We start from the raw sequence: 20111 nt of genomic DNA, 5'->3' as shown, positions 1-20111 counted from the left end.
TCATGATTTCAAACCCTGCATGTTTTCAGGATATAGGTATAGGTGAAAACTGGTGCTTTTTCACTATCAAATACCACAGATACTTTTTTTTAATCAGGTGAAGATGACGTAATGTTGTGACGTGGTGGTTATGATGTTATCACCGGAAGCATGTTTTGACAAATATCAATCCAGTTTGTAGCTCTCTTTGGAAACGAAGTTTTTACATTTGAAAAAGCAAACAAAATCTGACTCATGTATTGGATACAGAATCACATTTACTATATTAATATGCCACAGTCCTTATTGTCATGCCAATTAAGTAGCATTATTACCAGCAATTATATCTAGCCAATCGCAAACACGAGTGTTACTCTCTAAATCAATTAGAACAAAGTAAGGAATATTTCATTAAAGGCTGCCCTTTTCGTAGCGTTCATTAATTAATTCCTATTGTTTACATGTGCCAATAATGTTATAAAACTGTACCTAAGGGGATATAATAACGATTCGAACACAGAAAAAATTATTTCAGTATTGCAAAGTGGTTTTGATAGTGTCGAATGTAAACAGAACAGTGGATGTGAAAGTGAAAGTGGATGTTTCTCGGAAATTGCAAAGTTAACAAGAATACAGAAAAGCGCGCTTTCCTGCTTAGCACAATACGCTACCGCGCTAATCTGGCGTGTCAATATCACTACGTTTTGCACGTGGAAGGTGAGCGATTTCCTTCACGTGGGGATTGACGAAGCTGTACTGTCTGTGTTGATGGTCTAAAAATAGCCCAAGTCCTGGAGAACTGTTGCTAAACATAGCAATAAACTTTATAAAGAAGTAATTATTTTTCGTAATTGGTAAGGACTTCAAACCTAAAACTTTGCAGGAAGCTTAATTTATACATCCCCGCAACGATGGGAAAAGCCCTGGAAGTAATTAAAATTATTAAATAGGACTATGTCAGCCTTTAAAGCATCAAACATCAATAACAAAAACAAACTAAAACATAACACAATTAAAAACTATTAGCAATGGCTTCAGTAATTAAATATTTCAAGCATAAACATTAACAATGCATTATGATTTTGTACAGGAGAAAAAAAAGATTATACTCCAGACAACACAAAGAAAATAATTATAAGAATTCGTTAACCTAGCTACTTTATTGTATTATTAAAATACACTACAGCAAGACTACTAAAAAGTTCACGTTGAATGGCTATTTTTTTTTATTTCAAATCTGCCATCTTTACCATAATTTGGTAAAGATAAACAACAACAAACAATCAACAACAACAAACAGAACACTAGTGCAACAACAAACAATCAACAACAACAAACAGAACACTAGTACAACAACACAACAATCAACAACAACAAACAGAACACTAGTGCAACAACACAACAATCAACAACAACAAACAGAACACTAGTGCAACAACAAACAATCAACAACAACAAACAGAACACTAGTGCAACAACACAACAATCAACAACAACAAACAGAACACTAGTGCAACAACAAACAATCAACAACAACAAACAGAACACTAGTGCAACAACACAACAATCAACAACAACAACAACAACAACAACAACAAACAGAACACTAGTGCAACAACACAACAATCAACAACAACAAACAGAACACTAGTACAACAACACAACAATCAACAACAACAAACAGAACACTAGTGCAACAACAAACAATCAACAACAACAAACAGAACACTAGTGCAACAACACAACAATCAACAACAACAAACAGAACACTAGTGCAACAACAAACAATCAACAACAACAAACAGAACACTAGTGCAACAACACAACAATCAACAACAACAAACAGAACACTAGTGCAACAACACAACAATCAACAACAACAAACAGAACACTAGTGCAACAACACAACAATCAACAACAACAAACAGAACACTAGTGCAACAACACAACAGACAAAAGTAATAAGTTAAAGCTAGAAACTTCATCTGAATTAAGAATCAAATTAGGGCTGCCTAATATTTAAAATTCTTCTTCATGATAACCTGTCCGGGCTAACTAGTCGTAATTAACAGCAATGAAGCAAAACAGGTACTAGCACAATCAAAGTCTTCTGTTAAACCAATGCAAACAATAACCAAGACATCAACAATATATGACCCGCCATGGAGCATGATGGAGATACCTGGCCACATAACTAGACTGAGTAACAACAAGTAAAACAGGTTATCAAGTGAGGACTAAAACAAACTTGGTGTTAATCACCAAAAGTACAAACACTTGAAAACCGCTTTAATTACAATAACTGCAACAGGTAATTTGGGGAATAAAGAGGCTAGTGCTAACCATAAACACAACAGAAAAACATGCATCAAGTCGCTTTTAAGTACAATAACATCAAGTCAGTTATTACGATCACTTATCATCAGAAAAAAACATTAGTCCAGACACACAATCCGATCACGCACTACACAACAGTTCTAAAGCTTTTTAATTTGGCAATGTCAGCAGTTTGTATTGTCGAATTTTAGCAGTATTGTAGTCCATCGAAGTAAATGTTAATTCGTAAAATCGTAACAAAGTAAGGACCTGAGGAAATCTTCAAATAACAGTTGGTTTGCCTGGTCTTACTGGCTCCATTTGATATTTTCTTCTTCTTTTCATCCCAAATTAAGCTCTGTAAAAGAGGTTTATGCTTGTCAAATGATGGAGAAGAAATATTTGACATAAAGTAGGCTACTGTGGGTGTTAGTAATCATACAAATAAGAAGTTCATACTGACGATGGTACCTGCTCAGGCTACTGCCGACATGTTGATCAAAGGGAAACAACCGTGTACAATGAACGTTCTTACCCGTGTTGCCTCCCTTGTCTTGCAACACGATTCTTTCTTGAATGGAGAAAAACGCGTACTTATCATTTGTTGCGACAGGCTTCCGCAATTATTGGTGGGTTTTGTTTTTTTAAAAACGAAAGAGAAAAGACAAAGAAAAAAAAGGAGATGAAGAAGAAGAGGTACTCGACAGACTCCTAAAAACTGCCGGAGAAATTAGGTGCAAAAAAATAAACACATTCTCCTTAAAAACATTCCTAGTTTCTGATCCTTATCTATACATACTTTCAAAAAAACCGCTTGCATGCCACCACACCACGAGCATGTGATGGAACGGCCTCGTTTCTGACCAAGACACGAACTACACAATATTTACAATGACATATTTACAGAAAGTAAGTTTAGCAGGGTTCCACTTCAGAGTCTGACAAATTAACTCAGTGATAGAAAAAAAACAATGTCCAATAACATGTGACATTAAAATATAGGTTATAGTTTTAAACTAAAGGTGCAAAGTATGGTTTGAACTGAAACATACTGGCTTAAACTAGGCTACTGTTCCTCTGTACAAAAGCGGTTACTCTGTTTAATTAAACAGAGTATTTTAAAGTGACACTCCTCATGTAAAGCATCCTGTCAGCTGACACAGATCTGTTCAGACTTTTACATGGGGTGAGTGCATCCATCCACGTGGACACATACCAACAGTCAACAGCCGGGCCGCTTTCTGTGCCCAGTGGTCAAATATATTTCCCAGTTAATTCCTCAGATTGACTTGGGCCTCACTCACTCACCAAGTTCCTTCAGCAAACAAGAAAACAATTCTAGCACAGGAAGTCCTCACGGTGAAACCATGAGGGGCATGTATGTCATCGGGTGTTACTGACTTGACATGAGATTCCCAGTTGTATGCGTGTCCAGGTGGTAACAACCACTTGCACTTATGGCAGAGTGACCGCGAGGTCTTATACGATCCACTGTGGTGACACGTACGGGGGCGGGACATGGATACCGTTTCTGAGTTTGGACATACAGTTGACCCGTGTCTGTTCCGGCTTGGGTTCGAACCCGTGATTACAAGTCCAGTGCTCTCAAGCCTGAGCTACCCGGCGCCCCGTCAGCGGGAAAGATGCTCTGATCCCATGCAAAAGCCTAGGTAGATCTGTAGTGATGCACAAGTTCATTTACACTCAAATGCGGTTCATTATTTCCACTAGTCAGAGATGTTCAAGCATATCCCAGTAACAGATATATTCATCATAGGATCAAAACAAGAGGGGCATGCAAAAGAAACGATCATAACAGAAAATACACAGATTAACATTGGTTAAGTAACAATGACAATGCTTTCTTAGTCGAACAGAGTAACAAGTATACATGACATGTATTGTAAAGGTGCTAAGTACTAACACATACAAACATTTGAAGTCAAATTCACTCATGCACACAAATAACAAGTTTATACACAATTAGATAAATAAGGTTTTAAAGCTGAAGAAAACCACCCAACAAAAAAATGCCGGACTTAATCACATAACCGTTATTTTCTAAATGTAAGTAAAGAAGAAAGAAGCAAATTATAACAAAACAAAAAACAAACCAAAAAAATGCACCAAAAAAAGTATGAAACAAAGACTCTTTGTTTACTTTAAAACTTCTTTTTTCTCTCCAGTAACTCATCAAAACAGCAGAAGAAATAAAATCAACAAACACTGAAAAAAGAAACAGAACAGACGCATACCTTTCTCAAACGCACACGACACCAACAAATAAATCTTCAATCAGACACAAAATATACAACGAAAAAAAACCTAGCCTAAAACAGTAACAGTAAAATGTAGTAAATATCTACATCTAGAATATATAGAGGGAATCAGGATCACTTTATGAGTAACCCTGCTTGTCTGCAGGATTCGCAACATCTCCTGGAGAACATCCGGTGTCCGCACAGGTTGGCCGAGACTATCAGACGACACTTCATCTTACTCATCGTGTTTACGCACTTCTCGCGGTGACCTGGAACAAGCGAGAATAATCAGAATCAGAATCAAAATGTTTATTCGCGTAAACTAAAGCGGTCCATTGCGAAATGGTGCTGGGGGGTTGGGCAATCGAACAATCCGCGATCATCAGTGTTCACATTGATTTCAGTCCGTTACAAAAACAGTGCAACGTGATCCGTTCAGATGCATCCAACTCGTATTACAAGTCGGGAAATAACTGTTCCGTTTTTAACACAGTATTTTTCAATACCGATCGCGGTTTGTCACAAACACAAATGAAATCTGTGTGCCCACGGCCTGTAGTTTAGCAAAAAGAGTCAGCCTGGCATGCCGACACCAAGGTAGCATTGTACCAGCATAGACATGCGAGAAGAGAAGACAGACATTGTTATTGGAAATCAAGACTGTGAAGGCGTTGTGTGCGAAAGAACATAGTACAGTAGAGTCGAACCTGCCTCAGCGACCACCTCTCTATAAACGACCACCTCTCTATAAACGACCACCTGCTCATTACAACCACCAAAGAGAATCGTGACAAGGGTTTATTCACTACAATTCATCTTTCCATAGCGACCACCTGTCTTTTACGACCACTTTTGATTGGGCCCTTAGGTGGTCGTTATAGACAGGTTCGACTGTATAATGGTATTTGGGGAACATTCAGTATTGAGACACAGTTGTTTTCTAAGACAAAAATCAGCCAAATGCCGTTGTTGTCGTATATTTCATTGACAAGAACGGCAGACATTCACTTCTTCTTTTTCGTTCACGGGCTTAGACTCCCACGTTCACTCATGTTTTTAGCACGAGAGGATTTTTACGTGTATGACCGTTTTTACCCCGCCATTCAGGCAGCATACGCCGATTTCAGGGGAGGCATGCTGGGTATTTTTGTGTTTCTATAACCCACCGAACTCTGACATGGATTACAGGATCTTTTCCGTGCGCACTTGGTCTTGTGCTTGCGTGTATACACGAAGGGGGTTAAGTCACTAGCAGGTCTGCACATAAGTTGACCTGGGAGATCGGAAAAATCTCCACTCTTAACCCACCAGGCGGCAGCGACCGGGATTCGAACTCACGACCTCCCGATTAGGAGGCCGACGTCTTACCACCACGCCTCTGCGCCCGTCGCAGACAATCACTAACACACCACAGAGAGAAACACAGATAAGATAAATAAAAATAAAAGAGCAGAACCTTACGCAGACACAGACACAGGTAGGGTTACTTTTCCTTGCAAACATTGAGTCAAACTTCACGTGACGTCGCTCGATCTGTGCACTGAGGAACGCCATGACATTGGCAATGCTGATTGTCAGTTCCGATGTACATACTTTCGAACGAAAAGAGCGTTATAATGAGCTGCCAGGGCAGACAGCACAGATCGGGGCTAATCCTCACTGGGATGTCAGTGGTTCGCATCATTTCAGCACAGATCGGGGCTAATCCTCACTGGGATGTCAGTGGTTCGCATCATTTCAGCACAGATCGGGGCTAATCCTCACTGGGATGTCAGTGGTTCGCATCATTTCAGCACAGATCGGGGCTAATCCTCACTGGGATGTCAGTGGTTCGCATCATTTCAGCACAGATCGGGGCTAATCCTCACTGGGATGTCAGTGGTTCGCATCATTTCAGCACAGATCGTCGTCGCGCCGTGCAGAGACACGCCGTTCGTTTATGATTGGCCCACAATGTCACGTGTAGTGTGACTCAGTGTTTCCACCAAAAAGCAAGGAAACCGAAGGAAAACCAACTCTTCCACAAACTCTGAACAAACTTAACCCACACTGAATAGTTGTACTTACTCATAGGTTTAACCTGCAGATAGGTCAAATCCCTGGCCGAGCCCACAGCGTTGTCGGCAATACAGGCGTACAGGCCAGAGTCATCAATGCCCACCCGGGGTACCACCAGGGTGTTGCCCTGAATGTACACCTTGCCCGACCCTGATGTCACAGGAACACCCTCCTTCTGCCACGTCACGGATGGCGTTGGGTAGCCGCTGACGTCACAGCTGAGCCGAGCTGTTTCTCCTTCCATGATGGTGCCGGAGTGGGATTGAATCTTGGCGACGATGTCCCCTGTTAGTTGTTGTGGATAATTATTAGACATGAATTACAAAAATTGTGCTGCCGTACGAGCGTCATTCTTCAGGGCTACTCTGAAAGCTGCGTGGACTAGTGATAATCTATGAGAATAAGAAGTGAGAACTATGTTGCTGTCATCTCAATTATCATCACCATCATCGTCTTCGATGTTATTATTCGTGAAGGCTTCAACCAATATGTCGAGAAGGGTATTCTCTGCATCACCTTTCACTCTCTCCCTCCCCTCTACCCCCAATTACCCCTCTCTCTCTCTCTCTCTTTCTCTCTTTCTCTCTCTCTCTCTCTCTATCTCACTCTCACTCTCTCCCTCCCTCTCTCTCCCCTCTCCCCCCTCTCCCTCTCTCTCCCCCATCTCCCTCGCCCTCTCTCTCCCTCCCTCTCCCTCTCTCTCTCTCTCTCTCTCTCTCTCTCCCTCCCTCTCCCTCTCTCTCTCTCTCTCTCTCTCTCTCTCTCTCTCTCTCTCTCTCTCTCTCTCTCTCTCTTTCTCGTTGCTATCCCCCCATTTCTCTTCTCTTCCCCCTTTTCTCTCCCGTAGTCTTGCTGCACGTGCACCACGATGTGTTTACTATGTAATACCCGTTGCACATCATTGCACTTTCTTGCTATGAGGAGCTGCACCTCCCTCAAGACAGGCGAGTCCACCCCGTTCTCCGCGGTACACTTGTAGTTTCCTGTGTCTCTATCTTTCTTCCCCCATTCGGTTTCCCTTTGACCCTATACTGACAATACTTACTTGCAATGAGGAGCTGCACCTCTCTGAAGACAGGCGAGTCCACCCCGTTCTCAGCCGTACACTTGTAGTTTCCTGTGTCTCTCTCGATCACCGAAGTCACCATCAGAGTGCCGTTGTTGAACACCACGTTGCGAGCACCACTGGTAAAATAAATCAATCAGTACATCAATCAAATAATCAATAATCCATCCATCCATCCATCCATCCATCCATCCATCCATCGCTCAATCAATCAATCAATCAATCAATCAATAAGTAATTGTTTTTTTGAAAATCGTAATTTTTAATGCTGCTTGCTTGTATTTGTTTCTCTTTCAGTTTCAAATCTTCAATCGCTAGCAAACCTTTGTGAAAACAACGCCTACAAATCTGCACATCAATGAACCAAGCTGTTGAATGCTGGGTATGTGTCAAAGTGGAAGGCTACTCTCATCCCATGTTAAGCTTGTACACATCTGTAGTGGATTGCCAGAACGCCTGGACGGAAAAGAATGTATCTTTCACCAAACAACACCTACAGGAACGCACATCAACGTACCTGTAAACAGGTGAGCTTTCGTGAGTCCAGGCCACGGTGGGTTTGGGGGTACCGAAGGCCTGACAATGCAGGTAGGCGTTGTCTCCCGGTCCCACGCTGATGGTGGGAGGGGCTTGCAGGATGCTGAGGGGGACTGTGTGACACAGACACGAACATCAGTCAGACAGGGACGATTACATGGGCACCACCCACTTCAGGGCCGGTATGCATGAGTCGAGACTTTAGTCCGGGATAAAATGTATAATCAATGCAGTTTATGTGTACAATCAATGCAGTTTATGTGTACAATCAATGCAGTTTATGTGTATAATCAATGCAGTTTATGTGTACAATCAATGCAGTTTATGTGTACAATCAATGCAGTTTATGTGTATAATCAATGCAGTTTATGTGTATAATCAATGCAGTTTATGTGTATAATCAATGCAGTTTATGTGTACAATCAATGCAGTTTATGTGTATAATCAATGCAGTTTATGTGTACAATCAATGCAGTTTATGTGTACAATCAATGCAGTTTATGTGTATAATCAATGCAGTCTATCCCGGATAAAGGCTCTCAACTCGACTGATGCATAACGACCCTAGCTTGTCAGTGTGTCATGCTGACCGGATCGCTGGTGGCTTTGAACGAAATGAATTCATTAAAAAAAACAAATCCTACTGTAAACAATATGCAGACAGGCTGACGAGTGTTGGCATGCATCCAATAGACGATGTTCGGAAATAACCCTGTCAGGATTTCCAAACTTAGTGGAAGAGTTGCGCACCACTTTAGTGAGTCAAACAATAACACGTGCTTGACCAGCATTCTCAGCGGACTCCGATGTGTATATTATGCAGTGTTCGCTCGATATGGTGCCGTTTTTTGCAGGGAACGGGAGGGGGGGAGGGGGGGGAGGGAGGGGGGGGGTGAGGGAGGGGGGATGGGGGGGAGGGAGGGGCGGTGTCGGTCATACATAAAGCGCTTATACAATTGTAATGAAATTGAAGGAAGTAGAAAATAAGCAAGACATACTTAAAGGAAAATGTTTTTCCCCCTTTTCTTCAGGAGTGCTTCCGTTTATGACACTTTAAAAGAGGAATATGCGGAAGAAAATCATTCAAAAAGAGAACAGAAAGTATACAGGAAGAACTACAAGATAAACTAAGAAAGAATGAATGTACAGAGAAAATGAAAGGCGTCGACTAAACAGAAGAAGTGTGTATGTTTGTCGACATCCAAACATGAGACAGGCAGGAAATCATTCTCGTCTTGATACACATATCTTGGATATAAAGACCAAAGGTACCTTCCGCCCCGTGTAAAAGGTTATGTAAAGCACCACAAACAGTTGTATCAAGGCATTAACACGATCATCCTTTTACTTGGACAAATAGCAAAAATCAAAGTCTCGTTCCTTTTTGTGTAAAGTGGGGTTTTTTGCTGAATAATTTCGCAGATTGTTATTGGTAACAGCTATTAAATTAATTCAATTAAAAAATGCCACGCTGCACACAGAAAACAGCCAGGCTGTACATTTGGGGGGTGTGACCAAGCGGTAGGATGCTCTTATTTCATGTAAACCCTCGATGGATCTGTGGAGATTTGCAAGACGGTCCACGCGGGAGTTTTCTAAATTCACTGCCACAAGATCGCCCTGTATTCGAACATGCACATAATCTGAGAAATAATCCTAACACATCACGAATTCCTTGCTGGACAAAAGATAACTTTGCTTCCGAAAGTACACAACCAGGTCTACACCTGCATTGTTAGACTATAAATGATAAGCAAACGATCGCAAATGTTCAGCAACTTGCATCGATGAACAATCTATCAAAAATGTCTGCCTAAACAAATAAGACTAATACATAATCATGTACTATCTTGTATAACCAGCTTCTAAAACGTGCCATAGGATCGCACGAAACAAATACGTAACATTTAAAGCTAATATAACACATAATAGTTAAAGGCGTTGTAAATATCAAATCTACTTCCAACGAAAAAAAACAACATTGTCAATGCATGGCACAGAGTCCAATAGTTACTGATTATTATAGTCAAGTGTAATGGTGGGTTGGAGCGTGAAGGGGAGTTAAAAAGGCGAAGCTACCTTGTTAGCAACACTGGCTAAAATTAAGCATAGACAAAAAACAAACACTGAACTAAAATCAACATTTTAGTGTGTACTAACATCTACAGACGACTTTTTACGCACAACCATTATCAATTATACAAAACTCAACCACGATGATTTGCAACTGAAAACAAATAAACAAAAGCTTTTCTGTCGCGTCGCACAAATCATTCGTATTTGATATCACAGCCAACTTTCACCTAGGGATCAGTTACTGAAAGACAAATAAATTCTTTGTTCTACTAAAGTATCATGAACGTCTGAAAGGAAAACATCATAGGGAAACGATCATAATAACAAACACAAAATGTAGAGAAACGAAAATACGCTGGAAAAGAAACATTTTCAACACTTGTTACAATGTACATTCATTGTGCTGGGAAAGAGATGACTGATATTGAAATTGGAGGGTAGAAAAAGAACGTTCGAAGGGGGGGGGGGGGAGAGAGAGAGAGAGAGAGAGAGAGAGACAGACAGACAGACAGACAGACTGACAGAGATAGACAGACACAAGCAGACAGACAACCAGCCAGACAGTAGAACAGAGGCAAAACGAAGACAGAGAATAAAGAGATATAATAGACACATGAACGGGGAACATTTTGAAAAGAAAGAAAGGCTTACAAGGTAAATCGGAAAATGAGACAGAGATATGAGGGGGAAAAAACAATCAAAATTGACAAACAGATATTACAGCAAAGATTCTGAAAAGCAGCATTGCCAAATAGCAAAGATCGCTTGTGCAAAGTAATCAGAGTGACGCTGAAATAAGCCCACAGAATGCAGGTGCTAGCAGACAGCCACGTGATACAGTCAATTAGCATAAGCACGTGAATCATGGACACAGAAGCTCACGACCGGCGCATTCCTGGTTACAATAATATTCACATCCAAAGTCTGCTTGAGGAGCTGGGAAACAAAGACATTGCAGGACAAAGAGGGATGCATGCCGGACTGAAACAGCACGTTACCTTTGTTATCCCCTGTATAGAGAATGGAGTCTGAAAACAATCACATGTTTTAAGGGTCATATCAGCAACTTGCAGCACAGAGGGAACACTACAGAACGCGCAGCTGAGTATGGCGAAATGACACTAGAGGACTAGTATGCGTGTGTTTGCCTATCAAATGTAGTTCTTTCTTATTTTTCTCTCTCTTTTGTTTTTACAGAAGAAAACCCAGCAATGTCAGCAATTCCTTCACTCTTCGGAGCTATACACTTTACCAAAACAAGTCCCAACTGTCAAATTGTCTTTAAATAGATAATGCTGGAAGGATTGTACCACTTCCGTTTCAAATTACAATTGATTTAAACACGGCAGAAGCCACGATGAAAGGAATAACTATGCATAAACAAGACGTATCCACACCAGAACAAGAGGTAACAAAATGAAGTATGCTCAGCTGCAGCTGAAAAAAAGCAACCCACCTGCAAAAATCATGCTAAGGAAAAAAAAAGAGTCTGTTTACGGTAACATAGGCCCAAAAAATTGGGTCGGTAGGTCGGGATTTTTTTTATTTTTTTTTTATCTTTTTTTTTCTCCCAAAAAACATATTTTTAAGTTATTTTGCAAAAAAAACAGACTTCCCCCCCAATGCCAAAAAAAAGTCTAGGGTCGCGCGAAAAAATAGGGTCGGTCGGGATACCGTAAACAGACTATTTTTTGTTGTTGTTGGCCTAAGCGTAAAACTGTAACACTATGAGAAGAAGTCAAGGAAACAACGAACACAAATTGTGTGTCGGTGACCTATCACAGTTCTGGAAAGTTCGCAGCCATTTAAAAGTTTGAAGAATCACCAGGAAACAGGTGAGTTTTATTGAAAAAACCGAATTATCACAACCTTTAGATTGCTGAAAGATTCCTTTTCTCAGCTTTAAAAGAAACTAAACGAACATACAAGCACGCAGATAAACGAACGACTAATAAGCACCCTGCTTTCTAATAGTTCTGCGCAAAAGTGCACTTTTGCAAGCGATCATCACCTATTACTTTTGAGATTTTTTTTTATCAACAAGTAACGGTGAGTTGACATTTCTAAACAGGCGACTTGTAAATAACGTCAAATAAAAGAGGCCAAAAAAAAGTCAATCAACTTTTTACTTCTATTTTCTTATATTTAGTTTGCTTCAACTTTTCGCATAATTACCACAACCACCAACTCTGCTTAGAAGACACCACTTTCAGCCATGGGTTTGTTGTTTTAGAAATGATACATGTACATTTAATGAATATGTCAAAGAATAAACCTTGTTCCAGTCAATGGTTTTTTTTCAAGAAGGAACATGAACGACCCAGAGATTTATTCTGAATTTTGGGAAGACGAGTAGGAGGGTGAATGAGAGCAATGAATTGGGGTTGAGAAAGGGGAAGAGGGGGGTGTCGAACAAAGCTCAAATCTACAACGTTTCTTCTTGGCAAAAGCTGAGAAATGGCAAAAGCTCTGCTCAGTAACAGCAACAGCGAATGGCCCATTCTTGCGCAACGTTCAACAGAAAACTCTCAAAACACACAACCATCTTAGAACACGCAGAAAGGTAAGGAAAAAACAAAGGCAAAGAACTTTCACCTCAAGTATTCACAGGTCAAAGAACGTTCACCCCAAGAACTCACAGGTCAAATAACTGTCACCTCAAGAACTCACAGGTCAAAGAACTTTCACCTCAAGAACTCACAGGTCAAAGAACTTTCACCTCAAAAACTCACAGGTCAAAGAACTTTCACCTCAAGAACTCACAGGTGAAAGAACTTTCACCTCAATAACTCACAGGTCAAAGAACTGTCACCTCAAGAACTCACAGGTCAAAGAACTTTCACCTCAAGAACTCACAGGTCAAAGAACGTTCACCTCAAGAACTCACAGGTCAAAGAACTTTCACCTCAAGAACTCACAGATCAAAGAACTTTCACCTCAAGAACTCACAGATCAAAGAACTTTCACCTCAAGAACTCACAGGTCAAAGAACTTTCACCTCAAGAACTCACAGGTCAAAGAACTTTCACCTCAAGAACTCACAGGTCAAAGAACTTTCACCTCAAGAACTCACAGGTCAAAGAACTTTCACCTCAAGAACTCACAGGTCAAAGAACTTCCTACATACTCCAGATACAGCCCCGTACAAGTGACGTCATAAGCTAAAAGAAGAGCGAGCCTTTTTAGACTCATTCAGTGTGACGTCGAAGGTTGCACGGGACTGACTCTGGATGTTACCGAACTTTCATTTCAAAGCCCAAGGAACTTCCATCTCCAAATATCATGTGTGTTCCGTACTCACCTTTGAGCTTCACCTCATATCGCTGAATGCGCGGAATGTTGTTGCCATCCGCGATGCGGCAGGCGTAATTGCCGATGATGTCATCAGAGATGTCACGGATGACGAGGGTGCCGTTGTTGTGGATGTGGAACCGGCTGTCGGAAGTCAGGTAATATCTGGATGATAATTGAAATAAAGAAGGGAGTTTAGTTGGTGTGAAGTATTGGTGCAACATTTAGTCAAAGCCAGCAAGAATGTATCTTTGCAACAAACTGGACAAGTCTGAACGACCTATGAGCAATGAAATAAGAATTTGTGGGTGGACAATGTTGGCAACATCTGAGCGGCAACATCTGAGCGGCAACATCTGAGCGGCAACATCTTGGCATTATGCCGAAGCACGTGCATGTAACTATTCTGCCAACATTAGGACTCTGTGCTTGGGACATCTGGGGCCAGCTTTACCAAAGGCTCAGCACAGCTCCGCTTCTGTACAAGCAAACCACAAACCATTTTACGATTTTGGAAGGTCTTTTTAAAACAAAATCTCGCAGCTCTTATGCAAACTTTGTACGATTTTGTTACATCTTTTAGTAATAAAAAACAATTTGCAAAACATTAGTTTATGAATGTCTTGTGCACCTTGTTTGATACTTACCCATCCCGATACCAGGAGGACGCACTGCCCGGCGCGTAGCACTCCAGTATGGCGGTGCTGCCTCGGTTGGCCAGGACAACATTCCCATCCCCTGATGGTCGCACAACCACACTGTCCTCTGAAAGACCATCGTTAACGTCAAAATCTGTCCGTCGACAGCAGGGTGTCCTTTCACAAAGACTAACGTTAATAATCATCAAATCAACAGGCCTATAATGGATACTGGGACTGAGGGGCACGAAGCAAAACTGAGTGGGTGCAACCTAAACGGGTGAGAACAAATCGCGGGACCTGATTGGTTGAAATCACTACAATCTCAATTTCAACCAATCCAACACCGCGGCTGGCTCGCACCGGTTTGGTCACTTGTTCGTGCCCCTCAGCCCAGAAGGATCTTTTATAAGCAAGTCTCCTCTAATGAGAAGGGCCCAACATTTCAAAGTGGTACTCAACCATCGTCAATAATACTAATATATGGTTGCCAGTTATCAGTCTTTTCACCATTCTGACAATAAACATTCGAAATGTCAATGTTAATAGTCACCCTGGAAGATGAATGTCAGTCAAAGCTTCAAACTAGTTTCTAAAAAGCACATAAGCAGACAAAAAATCAATATTAAAGACACCCTCTTTCTCGTGTGAGCACGTCGGCGCGGCCCATTGTCCCAGATCTTGCCAGGTTTTTCCAAGGCCAGATTGCACCATCGCTCCGCTTTGTCACATACCAAAATAAATTCCAAAGCAGCAAGGGTCTTGCATGTTGGAATGTGACCAAGTGGAGGGATGTTCTTATTCCAAGTAAAATCCGGGCAAGATTTTTGATAGTGAGCCGGACCGTTCTTCCAAAGTTTTCACAGCAATAAGCGTAAAACTAAAGCAACAACTTCGGTTACAGCGAACTGTGTAAATGTTACAGAAACTCCAGCTACACCCACATTCTAAACCTAATCACTAAATGCAAAGTCATTTCCGTGAAAATAAATCAAACATCTGCACAGTCTTTCACAGGGACTGAGATCATCCCTCCACATGGACACATACCAAAATCAAACCTCTGCACAGTCTTTCACAGGGACTGAGATCAGCCCTCCACTTGGACACATACCAAAATCAAACCTCTGCACAGTCTTTCACAGGGACTGAGATCATCCCTCCACTTGGACACATACCAAAATCAAACTCCGGACTGCCTCCTGTGCGGGGCGGGAATGTGTGTGTGAAAGAATTGACCGCTTAAAACAAAAATTCAAAAATGAATGAATGACACAATTCTCACTCTGCCTAGAAAGCAGCCAGGCTGTTGATTTGTGGTATGTTTCCCAATGGAAGGATGCTCTCATTCCATCAACAAAAACTACAACTAGTTTCTGTCGTAGCAACCCACCTCCGCAGTTTGTTCTAAAGGCGTCAATAGCCGGCGTGATTGCGTCAGGACAACACCCGTAGCGACCGTAAGCGCACGCCCTCGTACGAGGCGCTCTCGTGGTTGTCTCTGCGTTATGGCAAAAAGTGGTGTAAGCACGCATGAAAGCAACCCAAACAAGCAGTAAAACAAACAACACTATATTCAAGCAAGCCACTCGCAGGAGATAGACCAGACACAACAGCGAAAAAGTCATTTGACCTATTTATAATACAAATGACCGATTAACATACAATTGACCGACTTATCTTACAATTGACCAATTTATCTTACAATTGACCGATTCATTATACAACTGACCGATTCATCATACAATTGACCGATTCATTATACAATTGTCCGATTCATCAATTTATCGATTCATCTTAAAATGTATCGATTCATCATTAATTTTTTTAATGCAAACTGTTCAAATGAAGGTCAAGGGGTCAGTCTATTCCGCTTTGATTGGCATGTACGGAATTCAATGGGTCCCCTGAATGACCTTTTGACCAACTGATTGAACGCGTCAATGACCGATTGCTAGCGTGTCTGGCCTAAACCCTCAACAAAAGCGATGTAGACACAACTGATTAATCTGGACACACCAGTGGCTAATAAACTGCACAACTCTTAGCCCTATAAGTATGTTTGCGGAGAACGATGAAACTCTTGCTTTAACCTCCTGTGTCTTTTCGAACAGTTGTATTTTTCAGTAACATGCAAGTTTGAGATACAAATTACAGTTAACGTTTCCTTGGAAAGTGCTTATAGTTAAGCTCAGAAAGTTACCTATTAAAATACACACACACACAATTCATTCGTATACTTATAGGTGTAAAGAATGAATCTAGAGAAAGATATTTTCATGTCATTGTTCAACATGCAAATACACAATAAAGTAATTGAAGATTAACAAACGTTCATTTGTTTAGACATGCTGACATGTGTATGATATAAATTCAAAATGGTTACACAGGCACTAATAACAAGAAAGGTAGGTTGTTGGAACGTTTGTTATTGACAAAACAATACATTCACAGATATTGCGACCCAACGGTCTTTTAAGTGAACAGACAAACAAATATTAACACAAAATATGTGTCAATAACAAACGTTCCAACAACCTACCTTTCTTGTTTTTATATTCTGAATTTTAGAACGTTGGCAGTCTCTTTGTTTTTGAATTTACACAGGCACTAGTTTTTGTTTTAAAGTCAAGCAACTTCAATTTATGATCCTCTCTCTCAAATACTGGTGAGGTTTGTTTTAAATTATGACGGCGAATACTCGACGATCCTTCTCTTTTTCTTCGCATTCGATGACCAAAAACAAAACATTTACCAAATATTCTTTGTTCGTCCAGCATTTTCGAATTCAATAAGTTTCAAACTCTAAGTTCCACAAAGGAATATAAAATTAAAGGAATCCAACCCAAACGGCCAGATCATACAACTTTCGGAGCGATTGGAAATGTCTTTATAAGGATACTATTGGTGAATAAAACGAATGCGTTCTTCAACACTTATAGGTCAGCATTTTCAACAACATTTACACTAATTTAAAACAGCTATGCCATTTTTGTCATACTAAAATTTCCGAAATCCTTTCAACATTGACATCGACGCAGACATAAACACCAGCAATATCAAACTTGTAGTTAAACGTAATTTTGTTCTCCAATTTTGACATCGTTTTCAAGTAAGCAGTCATAAGTACCAGCATTATTCGGCTAATATTAATAAAACGTCAACAAATCTTTCCATTTTGACATTGTATTCAAAGTAAAGTGTAATTATTAAATATCTGTGTAAACGAAAAATCTCTGTTCTACATTCAGACAATAACGTTGTATTGAGCTGAATTGACTTGAATTGGATTGGAGTGGAGTAGATATTGGATTGGATTGGATTGGATTGGATTGGATTGGATTGGGTTGGGTTGGGTTGGGTTGGGTTGGATTGGATGGGATTGAATTGAATTGAATTGAATTGAACTGAACTGAACTGAACTGAACTGAAATCAATTGTACTAAATTGAATTGAATTGAATTGAATTGAACTGAATTGAATTGATTGAACAGGACTGAACTGATCTGAACTGAACATAACTGAACTGAACTGAACTGAACTGAACTGAATTTAACCGAATTGAATGGAATGGAACTTTTTAAGCAAGCATAAGCACAATCTACCAAAACTACAACGACGACATCTACAGCGTGCAGAAAACAAAGCCACCACAACATCTATCGTTCTACCTGCCGGCCTATTGACACAGCGCTGCTCGCACTCTGCCTGCGACGTGAAGCGATTGTCATTGCCCCCGCAGCCTCCATAGTAAAAGCGGGTGCAGCCCCCTTGCGACGAGTCATGGTACCAGAAAATCTCATACTCTCTGCACCTAGTGCCGCGGTCACTTGGCATTGTGCACACGTCTGTGTTGGTCAGTCAGTGATTGGTCGTTGGTTTACACGTGACCGGTGGTAGTGGTAGTGGTTGGTTGGTTGGTTATGTGGTGAGAATAGAGACACAATTTAGTGAAGATTTCAAAACAAAAGTGAGTGTTTAGTTTAGTTAACTGTTGCTTAATGGGTCCAGCAGACCATTTAGGCCAAATCAGGACCCCAAAGTGAGTGTTAGTGAATGTAAAATCTGAGTAAAATCTGGTGAAACACACATTGAAAATCTATGTAAACAAGAAGAGCAAACGCTCGATCGAGTCACTTTCGCAGTTCTGAATATTATATGAGGCATCAGATGGACAGGAAGAAATTGCTATTCACAACACAATGAGTCACGTTCACATAAAATTTGAGCCCGGTCACTTTTATAGTTTCCGAGAAAAGCCCAACGTTAAGTTGTGTGTTGCCGAACAGAAAAGGCTAGTTATCTCCCTTGTTTTTCTGATAACGTTCGTAAAAGGCTACAGATGTAAATACTTTGATGTAAAGAATAATCCTACAAAGTTTCAATCACATCCGATGAACTTTGTCAAAGATATAAAATGTCTAATTTTTCCTTTGACGCTGACCTGTGACCTTGAAAAAGGTCAAAGGTCAACGAAACCATCGTTAAAGTGTAGAGGTCATTGGAGGTCACGACTAAACAAAATATGAGCCCGATCGCTTTGATAGTTTCCGAGAAAAGTCCAACGTTAAGGTGGTGTCTACGGACGGCCGGCCGGCCGGACGGCCGGCCGGACAGACTAACACTGACCGATTACATAGAGTCACTTTTTCTCAAGTGACTCAAAAATGTAAAAATGTTATTGGAAATAGCCTGCTTCATAATTCACATACAGTTAAAACTAAAAGTGGTGAAAAATTAAATCTGTGAACAAATCCGATTATCTAGCACTACAAATAGATATGAAAATATATGATGTCACACAAAAAGAAAAGGGCGCACTTTTTACTTAAGTTTAATGGTGCCAATTTTCTCTCAGCTATGTTTTGTTTTTAATAAGTGCGTGGATAATGGGAAATAATAGTAAACACATTTAGTCATGTACTTCGTCAGGTATTAACGTTTTAAAGTATTACACTGTATAAATATGCCCATTAGCAATAACAAAACGTGAATAGATAAAACGATTATTTCCAGTGAAACAAAGACGAATTAACATGGAAATAGTTATCAAATGCTATATGACACATTACAACTTATGCTGTATTTCAACTGATTACTCTATCAGCACTGAACAATGAAAACATATTCTCTAACATCAATCTAACATTACCGGTCCCCGTTCTATATAGACACGAACCCATACCAACACTGTTATAACCGCATAAACAACCCTGCAAACATACGCTGTGTTAAAAGTTCAAAGCAACATTTAATTTATTCAGTGCTAGTAATTGCTGCAGAAAAACACACCTGCGTGGAGCCAAAATTAACGTGAAACATTCGGTGCAGAGGTCACGTTAACATTTCAGAGAACTGTGAAAAGTGCAGATCTATGTGAACAAATCTGCAACGGACATTACATTTTAGATTGTAACATAATCTTGTACAATATTCATTGGTGGGTTGGGGGGAGGGGGGGGGGGGGGTTGGACTGGTGTATGTGGAATGTAGGGGGGTATTCTGGATATTCAGTGACAGTGTAAATACCACCACATTCCCTTGAAAAATAAAGCTATTTTTTTATGCAGCAAAGCACTGAAAGTTAAATGTCCCTTTCAACAAAGTGAGTCTGTGAAAGGATTACGCCCCGTGTGACAAAAGGTTGCCACTGTTACTGACCCGTGTGTCTACAACACAGGAGGTGGTGTCAGAGTGCAGGTCGATTGAAGTATCCAACTTCTTTATTCTTACTGTAGTATTACTACTGTTATTTACTACAAGGAATCTAACAATATAGAATCTCGCACTGCAGTGAACAATAGTAGTAATACTGCAGTAGGAATAAAGAAGTAGGATACTTCAACTGAAACGCGCTTTGATACGTGACGTCAGAGCGCCGGTCGATTG

General features: G+C 40.5%; 1 protein-coding gene across 3 annotated transcripts in view; it reads right to left on the bottom strand.

The window, feature by feature from the left end:
- Positions 1-4447: 4447 nt before the first annotated feature.
- Positions 4448-20111, bottom strand: part of LOC138952305 (papilin-like) — a 293828-nt gene continuing 278164 nt past the window's right edge. For 2 of the 3 annotated variants that reach the window (XM_070323939.1, XM_070323941.1), the window contains 9 exons: positions 17894-18070; positions 15616-15723; positions 14232-14349; positions 13595-13749; positions 11292-11321; positions 8198-8330; positions 7660-7799; positions 6624-6899; positions 4448-4825 (listed from right to left, as the gene is read on the bottom strand). In XM_070323939.1, coding sequence (XP_070180040.1) covers positions 4689-4825; positions 6624-6899; positions 7660-7799; positions 8198-8330; positions 11292-11321; positions 13595-13749; positions 14232-14349; positions 15616-15723; positions 17894-18070 — 1274 coding nt within the window. In that variant the 3' untranslated portion in view covers positions 4448-4688. The remainder of the gene's footprint in view (positions 4826-6623; positions 6900-7659; positions 7800-8197; positions 8331-11291; positions 11322-13594; positions 13750-14231; positions 14350-15615; positions 15724-17893; positions 18071-20111) is intronic. The other variant, XM_070323942.1, reaches the window with a different exon arrangement.

This window comes from Littorina saxatilis, linkage group LG17, assembly GCF_037325665.1.
Source record: "Littorina saxatilis isolate snail1 linkage group LG17, US_GU_Lsax_2.0, whole genome shotgun sequence".
Lineage (NCBI taxonomy): Eukaryota > Metazoa > Mollusca > Gastropoda > Littorinimorpha > Littorinidae > Littorina > Littorina saxatilis.
Note: the sequence above shows the minus strand (reverse complement) of the source record. Positions and strands in the feature narration are given on the sequence as shown.